A 10,546-nucleotide genomic window follows, 5' to 3' on the forward strand; every position below is an offset into this window, starting at 1 on the left:
TAATTTTCACACATACCAATATATATGTGTATATATACATACATACATATATATATATATATATATATATATATATATATATTTCTTTTTCATTTTCTTTTTTATTCAATCTTTTATTTTATCTTTGAACGATCGATCTCATTTATTTCCGTGTTTGCTATCGATTATTGAAAAAAAAAAAAAAAAGAAAAAAAGAGGGATAAAAAGTTTCCATTATTATAGAAATAAAACCGATCCATTTTATTTTAAAGTATTTTTCAACGTTATCTATACCGCTAGAGATATACATATATGTTATACGTTCGATCATTTTCACCATTTGTGTTTCAAATAGGCGTTACGATTTATCTTTGCAAGAAAAAAAGAAAAAAAAAATAGAAAAAAATAGAAAAAAATAGAAAAAGAAAAAAACAGAAAAAACAATTAAAAGGAAAAGAGAGAAATTGTGTGCGTGCGTGCATGCGTGTGCGTGTGTGTATTTGTTCTTTGTATTGTTTTGCAATAATATAGAAATAAAAAATGATATTATATATATAACGATCTACAAGAGCGATCGAGATTTTATAAACTCGTTTGATCGAATTCAATCGGATTGGATCGGATCGATGGATGATCGTGATCGATTTCGTCGGGCGCGCATTTGAAATTATTGGATGAATGAAAATTCGTCGTTGAGATGAACGATTGTATTTGGAAGAATTAATTCATTGGTTGATTCAATAGATTATAGCACCGAGTCGTTGATTATGCATTATCATCTCTGTGGATACACACCGTGATTAAAGTCACGATTGAATGGAAAGGGATGTAGGGGGGGAGGAGAGGTTGGATAGTAGTTGGTAGAGGGTTGCTTAGGTATAGCAACGACTTGTCTCGTTGGTCTTCCTCTTCCTCTATTTTTCTTCTTCTTTTTCTTCATCATCATCATCGTCATTATCATTATCTTCTTTGTTGAGCGTTTAGCGGACCAAATCGAAGGTTGCGGACGAACACGCGGAAGGAATTCGTGCAACGAAGGGGCTGGGGGGCAGTATTTTTTTGCGTCTCATCTCGCGTCGTGGATGTTGAATTAAAATCTTTTTCTTTTTCTTCTTTTTTTTTCTTTCTTCTCTCTCTCTCTCTCTCTCTGTCTCTCTCTCTCTCCTTCTTTTTCTCTCTCTATTTGTCTCTCTGTCTCTGTCTTTCTCTCTATCTTTCTCTCTCTCTGTCTCTGTCCCTGTCTCTATCTCTTTGTATTTCTATGTTTCTTTTCTCTTTCTTTCTCTCTTTATCTCTCTATCTCTATCCATCTATCCATCCATCCATCTATCTATCTATCTATTTATCTATCTATTTATTTATCTATCTATCTGTCTGTCTATCTACCTATCTATCTCTTTCTCTCTCTCTCTCTTTCCCTTTGTCTTCTCCGTTTAATTGATACCAAAAGATTAGTGACAAATTTCACTGGTACATTCCCTTTCTTATAGAATTTCTCAGAATTTCTATGGTTTTAAATAGATAGAAAGAGATAAGTAGATAGATGAATAGTGAAAGATAGATAAATAGAGAGAGAGAGAGGGATAAAGAGATAGAGAGAGATAGAGAGGGAGAAAAAGATGGAGAGAGAGAGAGAGAGAGAGAGAGAGAGAGAGAGAGAGAGAGAGAGATAGATAGAGAGAGAAAGTGATAGACGGAGAGAGTACGATCCCTCTTATTTTTCTCCTTAATTCTTTCCTTCCTTAATAAAGAAGCAGGCACAGACAAAGCAGCAGTGAGTAGAGCCTCGGTTGTTTCGCCTGACCGCCATGCTGCATTGCCGCGGGATACTCTCCTGAAACAGAGGACAACACTTAAATTTTCTGAAAATGTCTGCCTCTTCAGAGAGACGGAGAAAGAGACAAAGGGAGACAGATAAAAAGAGAGAAAAAGACAGATATAGAAAGCTACCGTTCATTTCTCTCTCTCTCTCTCTCTCTCTCTCTTTGTATTTCTCGTTTCTTATTTTATTTTTTCTCCCCTCTCATTTTTCTCTTACTTTAACTTAAGAAGATCATTTTATCAGACGAAGAAAGTGCATTCTATTTCTTATATTCATTCTTTTCATTTTCCTTCCTTCCTTTCTTTAGTTTCTTCCCTTTGTTCGTTCGTGTCGAGCAAGTATTAGAGTTATTTACAAGAGAAAGATTGCGAGTAGCGCGATAAAAAAAAAAAATGAAAAAATAAATTTGAAAGGCATAATAACTATTTGAATGATAAATCGTGAGGGGAAGGAAAAAGAAAACTATAAGCGGAGGGGAAACATTCAGATTCCGAGAATGAGAGATGATAACTACGATCGAGTAACTCACCATTGAGTACATGAACGGTAATCGACTTTGGTTGAGCGTTGCTGGGATTACACGTATAACGTCCGGAGTCAGACGGTTTGGCTTCCTGAACGAGGAGGAAACTTGTCGTACTGTCGCCCTTTTCCGTGACCACTGACACGCCACCTCTGGTCGAGTCGTAGCTAATTATCTAGAACACAAAAATCAACCAACTATGAAAATTTCACATGTATTTTTGATAATAAAGCAAGAGAAGATAATAATCGTCGAATTTTGTTGTTCGAAATTTACGTCGTTATATTTTCTTTTTTTTTAATATATTATTTTTTCTTTATCTTTGTTTTCTTTCTTTCTTTCTTTTCAAACGAGGGTTCGTTATTAACATTTTAGCTATCTTTTTTTTTTTAATGACAATTATGACCGATCAATTTTTTTTTATCAATTTTTTTTATCGATTATGATAACGATTAAAAAAAAAAAAGAAGATCATTGTTTCCTCATGAAGATCGATGAGAAAAATAATATACAAATTTGAATTGTTAGGAAGGAAATTTCTGTATTCAATAAATAATCATGAACGAAATAATTTACGATTAAAACCGAGGATCTTTTTTTATCGATTTTTTTTTTATCGATTATGATAACGATTAAAAAAAAAAAAGAAGATCATTGTTTCCTCATGAAGATCGATGAGAAAAATAATATACAAATTTGAATTGTTAGGAAGGAAATTTCTGTATTCAATAAATAATCATGAACGAAATAATTTACGATTAAAACCGAGGATCGATTACGAAATGACAAAGATTATTAAATTAATTTCTATATTTTTAAGTTAACAATAATTTTGTCGATATGACAGAGATTATGAAATTAAATTAATTAATATAATTTTAAGTTAATAATCCTGTCTATATGGCACAGATAATGAAATTAAATTGATTAATATAATTTTAAGTTAATAATTCTGTCGATAATTATCCGAAAGTTAATTCATCCGATTAATTTTATTTACTTATCGTTCAAATATATATTAAATATATATATATATATATATATATATATATATATATATATATATATATAATTTTCAAGCCATCTTCAGGGATCGATTGAATTTTTAATGTTAACAAATGTTTCGATACATTCAAAGACCGATTGTGAGAAATTAATTGAAAACAATACAAACTTAATTTTAATTAATTTATCGTTTATCAGTTTTAAACGAATGATATATTTACGGAAAAACGAATTATAGCATTATAATAAAATATCCTTTGGGGTTGACTAGTGTTCGAGATTATTCGTAAGTAAGTACTTGTTTTCTAAAGTTCTTCCGTCGTTTTCCTTGGAATGGAGTGAGAAAGGAAAAAGATAAGCCAGCAAAGATTTTCTATCTGAACTAAATGACGTCATACATGTCCAAAAGGGAAGGAAGTTTCTTGTCTCCCTTGTCATTCTGTTCATACGTATCTCGAACGGGAAGTAGTCATAAAATAAAATTTACGCCACGGAGTCTTGGTCGTTTCAAATCCGGTCGGTTTTATAGGTAGATTCGGATGAGTTATTTTTATCTCATAGGTGATAGAGGGAAGGAGGTGAGGCATAAAAAGGGTGACATGGAAAAGCTTACGATGACAGATAAGATAGAATTTTTAGGAAATTTTCCCTTTCCTATTCTTTTTTATTTTTTACTTTTTCTTTTTTTGATATTGTTTTTTTTAATTTCTTCCTTCTCGCGGTATAATTCGATCTTCTTTTCACTATATTTTCCATGATGATTTGGTTTCTCTCTCTCTCTCTTTTTCTCTCCCTCTCTCTCTCTCTTTCTCTGTCCTTTTTTCTTTTTTGCTTTTTTTCTTCAAACGTCGACACAAACGATGCGGACGAAAACTGTGAATGTAATGGTAAATTATATATACGTTATATTAATGTTTCTACTAACCGTAAATTCTTATTACGATTTACCTGCTTTACATAAATATATATATACATATATATATATATATACGTAAAGTAAATATGTATCGTACACTTAGAACGAGCGTGGAAAATATTTTAACTTTTCTTTTTCGGCTTAACTTTTATTTCCAAAGGGAGATAGAATAGGAGAGAGAGAGAGAGAGAGGGAGAGAGAGAGAGAGAAGATTGTTGTAGGTGAGAGAACTACACACGAAGGGTGATTTCGATCGTTCGCCCTCAGCTTCATTGTTGTCGAATTGAACGATCAGTAAGCGTGTAGTATTATTAAAGCGAAACTTTCATTGCATTTTTAACGATTTAATTATCAAAAGCACACACGTATACACACACATACACATACATACACACATATACATATATATATATATATATATTTATTAGTTTATGTATATTTTTATTTATATTTTTATTTATTTATTTTTATTATCTAGTTGCTTTATTCGAGTAACTAGAGTTTAATACATATATAGTTACGTTCCCTAAACAATTTTTTTGATAGAAAAGCTTACTAGAAAATTCGTACGGAGTCACGAAGTATAGATGTTGAAGAGCGTATGACGTTATTGTCATTTGCCATACTAGAAGACAGTCTCTGTTTATTCTCTGTTCCACTTGGCTCTGTGGCATGAGTGTCTCTTTAACAGAAAAGGTACGAGAGAAGCTTGCAAACTAGTTCGGCGGGTACCTACCAAGCTAAAGGGAAAACGTGAAGGTTGAACCCTTCGCCGTCGTAACGGCGACGGATTTATAAATAAATGATCACCTGTCCGTTAGCTGTATCTACGGTCTACGTGTCCAGCTTAAAAGTTACATTAAATGGAGGGAAGGCGGGGAGAGAGGGAGAGAGAGAGAAAGGAGGGGAATTGGATAGTCCGACTTGAATTTATAGCGACTATGAGTTAAATATATTTATTTCTAGTCATTGATCACGTTTATTCATTCATACCAATGGTGGAGATTACACATTTTCCTTTTTATTTTTTTATTAATTTCAAAAGAAACATCTTTTATAATATAATTATTGACGATGATCGTTCGTATTATCATATCTCATGTGAAATTTCAAATTTAGAGAAAAATATGAAATTTTATTGGTTAATTTTATTAATTCAAATCATTCATATAATTTGTTAATTCATAAAAAAATTTATTCTAATTTAATAAAATAATTTAACAAATTTATTGTAATGTTAATTATGCTCCACGTATCCGCCTATAATTTATAAAAAACATCTTTTATTCTATTCGTGATCATTAATTCAAATATTTAATACATAAATTATGATCAAATTAAAACGATATTCGTTATAAAACGATAGATTTAATTGTTAGAATTGAAAGATTATCATTCCCAATAACGACGTGACATTATTGAGAAATTTAGTCATTCAAAAAAAAAAAAAATCAAAAACTATATATATCATCCGTGTTTTCTACGTGAATGTAGGAAAATCGATGTCGAGAATTCCCCCATGGAAAAGAGATCTATGGGAGAGTTTCGAGAAGAGTAGATTTATAGAAGCTAATCTGTACCCTTGAAAAATCGTGCTTCGGAGGGACATTTCCTCCTCACCTCTATAACTCCCACATCCCTTCGTCATCCTACCCCCTACCCTTCTACCCCCTCACCTCTTCACCTCTTCACCACCTCACCTCCTCATCCCCTCATTCCTCATTCGGTCGGTCCACCATCCACGTATTCGCGTATCGTAGAGTACGTAGATCATCGTGCGAACGATCCTACCTGCGATTAATCAGATCAGGAAAGTTTACGCTTTGCAACTTTGATAAGCGAAACTGTCTTCCTTCCGCTTTGTTATCTTGACGAGAACGACGCGAAAACTTTTACAATGAAAATATACACTCGATAGGGGGAAGAATGGTGGAGGATGGAAGAAGGATAGCGGGGCGACGCATTTTTTCTTTTTCTTTTTTGTTCGTACGAAAATAATCTTCCCGTCCGTCATCTGTTTCTCTATTTTTACTTTTTTTTTTTTTTCCTTTATCACACAACGGTTTCATCATGAGATATTTTAAGCACACCGTCCGTACGGATAAATTATGAATGATAAATGAAGTCGAGTCGTATCATTCATAATTACTATTCATTGATTAAAGTTCGATCAACATAAGTCTCGATTAAACTGGTTGGCATAATTTAATTAAGTGTATATATATATATTTTTTTATTTATATTTATATATATAAATAAAATATTAATATATCAAAATTTATTTATTTCTTTTTTTTGATAAAATCTTGAATTTTATCAAGAACTTAACAAAAACTTACTATTCATTTTTTTAATTTTACGTAATAAAAGCTTCGATTAAATACTTGTTATAAATTAAGGTGGATATATATATATATATATATATATAATATTAACATATCGAATATTAATTATCAATAATATATATATTATTTATAATTGATTGAATTATATTATTTATAATTAATTAATTAAATATATATTATAAATAATATATATAATATTAATATATCAGTAACATTTAACTTATCCTGATGAAACCTTTTAGTTACTATCAATCCTTATGACGGATCGAAGTTACTTAGATAGAAGGACATTGTCTTTCCTAATATCTCAGGCAGTTTGTATGGTTACTCGCTCGCTTTCTCGGTTACTTGCTCGTTTACTTGCTTCTACTTACGTTCATTCGTTCGTTGTTATGTTCGTTCGAGCAACCGTACGATTCAAATCCCGGTTAATCGGATGAGAAAGTTGAAGCACGAGGGCTTTAATAAGCGGCATCACGTTCCTTCCGTTCTATTATTATCCTACATTGTTGCTGCGGATACGTTCGAAATAATGCCCGAAGTTTTGTTGAAAACTGCATGGTTAATCTGCTCGGCGTTATAACACGCGGGCGCTTCTTCGACCTCGATTCGTCTATGCTTTAATTAGTACATGTGTGTATATTCCACCAAAGCTGTTTCTCATTTATTCTTCTAATATTATTCGATGATATTTTTATATCTTAATTAATTTATCTTGATATAACTTTGTAACTATACATATAACTATATATATATTTGTATATGTGTATGCAAGTATACTTGTACTAAAGATAACTGAAATTTATATATATATATATATATATATATATATATATATATATATATATATAAAGTGTGTGTGTGTGCGTGTGCACAATATTATGTTAACATACGATATTAATATTCAATACCTGGTTAATTTGTTAAACTTATACAGATAGGATTAATTTTCCTTTTTTGATTGGAGAACGCAATTGTTGACGAAATTATTGAAAGGTTTATGGTGTAGTTATATGTATGTTACATATTAATTTATAAGAATAATGTAGTATATTTATTAATATGAAAATTTTGTTTTATGTTTATTTATCGCAGATTATATATATATATATATATATATATATATATATATATATATATATATATGATATTAGTTTTATTTTCTGATTAGCGATTAATAAAATAGATTACTTGTTAATGAAATTCATGCTGTGTGACAGCATGAATTTGAAGGGAGCTATATATATATAAATTTCATATCAATATCACTAGTCAAATATATTTACATACACATCAACGTTTAATGATGTTCTATAGTTTCTAGAACAATCAGTGAAGGTAATATCTATTATTAATTTATAATGAAAAACAAAGTATGCTTTGAACTTCGATCATTGATACAGATTCTCTATAACTAATTTAATACGTATAAAAAATTAATTAAACGCTTCGAAATGTTATATATAAAATCGTTCGAAGATATTTATCTGATATATATATATATATATATATATATATATATATATACGTAGTTATTTCATAAAACAAGAAAGGACGTTTAAAATTTTTACGATATAAATATTTATCTACTATAAATGATTATATTCGTAAAAAACGATAAGAAGAACGTTCGCAAAATTCTAAGCGATGTATATGAACGAAGAATCATCGATCGAAGTAATAATAATAATAATATTGGTAACGTTCGAGTTTCGATCACATCTCGTTATCATTTAAACGTTTACATCAGACCAACGGGTTAGATAATTTCAACTGGCCGTAATTTGGTAAAGTCTTTAAAGGTACTCAAGCACGAAGAAATTTTGTCAGCCAAGGATAGGAACGAGAGAGACAGAGATAGAGAGACTGGAGAAAGACGGAAAGAGAGAGAGAGAGATAAAGAAAGAGGGAGAGAGAAAAAAAGAAAGAAAGAGAGAGATAGAAAAAGAGAGAGAGAGAGAAAAAAAAGAAAGAGAGAGAGATAGATAGATAGATAAATAGATAGATAGAGAGAGAGAGAGAGAGAGAGAGAGAGAGAGAGAAACAGAGAAAGAGATAGAAGACTCTCGTCAACCTCATTACGCGTTTTCGCAAGAAATAGAAGAAAAGATCGGCGTTCCGCGAGATCGTCGACAACTCCATAGAAGATCTTGAAGTGAATGGTCCATTTGAGAGGAGAGTTGTACCTATCATCTCTCTCTCCTCTCCGTTTCCTTTCGATCCTCACCAACGACGTGGCCACTTTTGTCTTATCTCAAGCTCGTCCTTTTGTATAACGACGGAGTTCCCCTCAACTTCTATAATCGTCTCTCTCTTTCTCTCTCTCTCTCTCTCTCTCTTTCTCTCTCTTTCTATCTCTCTCTATCTGTTTCTCTCCCTTTCTTTCTATCTATCTCTCTTTCTCTGTTTATCTCCTTTCTATCGCGTTCTCATTAAAATTCGGTAGCTTGCTCTTTCGAAATTTACTCCGTTTTCAAAGAAGATGAAGAAGAAGAAAAAGAAAAAGAAGAAGAAGAAGTAGTAGAGAAATTTTATTCGACCTTCCCTCTTTTTTCCATAAAGAAATTTAAAAAATGACAGGGATGGAGAATGAATTTTTTTTCCTTCTTTTTATTTTTTATTTTTGTTTTTATTGTCGTTTTCCTTGTCGTTCATGATGATAGTTTTTTGATACGTGAATATTAAATATTTTTGAGAAAAATTTTTTGCTTTAACTCAGTTAGATATATGTATACTTGTATTAGTAAGCGTTTAATCATTTTAATATATGTTTAATATTAGATATATTAATATAAAGATATATTAATATATCTTTATATATATATATACATATATATATATATATATATACATATATATATATATATATATATATATATATATATATATAATATTTGCTGTACATACTAAAGTACTACTCTACAAGAACTTCCTTTCTCCAATATTTTACAAAAATATTGATATACTAATATGTATATAATATTAAAATGTACTTCTCAAACATTTATTTGTTTTCAAAGAAGAAGAAGAAAAAGAAGAAGAAAAAATAAAAAGAGAAATTTTACTCGACATTCTTTCTTTTTTCCATAAAGAAATTTAGAATATAAAAGTGACGGAGAATTAATTTTTTTTTCTTCCCTAAATATAAATAATTAAATGTTTTTGAGAAAATTTTTAATTTTTTCACATATAGTATCTATATGTAGGTACATCTAATTGCTTTAATGTATATTTAATATAAGATTTATTAACATAACGGTATATATATATATATATATATATATATATATATATATATATATATATATATATATACAATATTTACCGTATATATTGGAGTACTACACTATAAGAACTTTTTAATTAATTCATAACGAAATGTTATTAATATGTGATAACGTTTCTTTCTTCAATATTTTTTTCAAAAATATTGACATAACGTTATATTTATAATATACTAATATGTATTTTATACACCTACGAGTATTACTTTGTAAAAATTTTTTAATTAATTTATAACAAAGTATTATTATCATTTGATAATGTTACTTTCCTTGTTTAGTATCTTATAAATTTATATTAATATTAAAATACCGACATTTAAATAAAACTAATATGTTTTTTACTTTTCTTTTTTCTTTTTCTACACAGATACGAGTAAACTTAAGAAATTTGTAAATAATTTATAACGAAGTATTATTATCATTTGACATTACTTTCCTCATTCTTTCTCTTTCTCTTTCTTATTATTTACACGAACTTGTTGTTATTATAAAAAGAAGAAGAAACAAAATTAACGAAAAAAATCATACGAATATGTAGATGTAGAAAGTTATTACGACATAATCGAGTTATTTTTTTTTTAAAGTTTGTTTATTTGACGATTGGGAAAATAGATGTAACGTTTTATCGTAAAAAAAGAATCGATAAAAATGGAATTTGTGACGTTATTGTTA

At 29.7% G+C, this 10,546-nt stretch overlaps 1 protein-coding gene across 3 annotated transcripts in view; it reads right to left on the reverse strand.

Moving 5' to 3' along the window:
* Positions 1 to 1,282: 1,282 nt before the first annotated feature.
* The window catches only part of LOC124427806 (zwei Ig domain protein zig-8-like), a 318,931-nt gene continuing 309,667 nt past the window's right edge, over positions 1,283 to 10,546 (reverse strand). For 2 of the 3 annotated variants that reach the window (XM_046971127.1, XM_046971138.1), the window contains exons 7-8: positions 2,331 to 2,499; positions 1,283 to 1,813 (exon numbers count right to left, since the gene is read on the reverse strand). In XM_046971127.1, the coding sequence (XP_046827083.1) occupies positions 1,722 to 1,813; positions 2,331 to 2,499 (261 nt within the window). In that variant the 3' untranslated portion in view covers positions 1,283 to 1,721. The remainder of the gene's footprint in view (positions 1,814 to 2,330; positions 2,500 to 10,546) is intronic. The other variant, XM_046971146.1, reaches the window with a different exon arrangement.

This window comes from Vespa crabro, chromosome 1 (assembly GCF_910589235.1).
Source record: "Vespa crabro chromosome 1, iyVesCrab1.2, whole genome shotgun sequence".
Taxonomy (NCBI): Eukaryota; Metazoa; Arthropoda; class Insecta; order Hymenoptera; family Vespidae; genus Vespa; species Vespa crabro.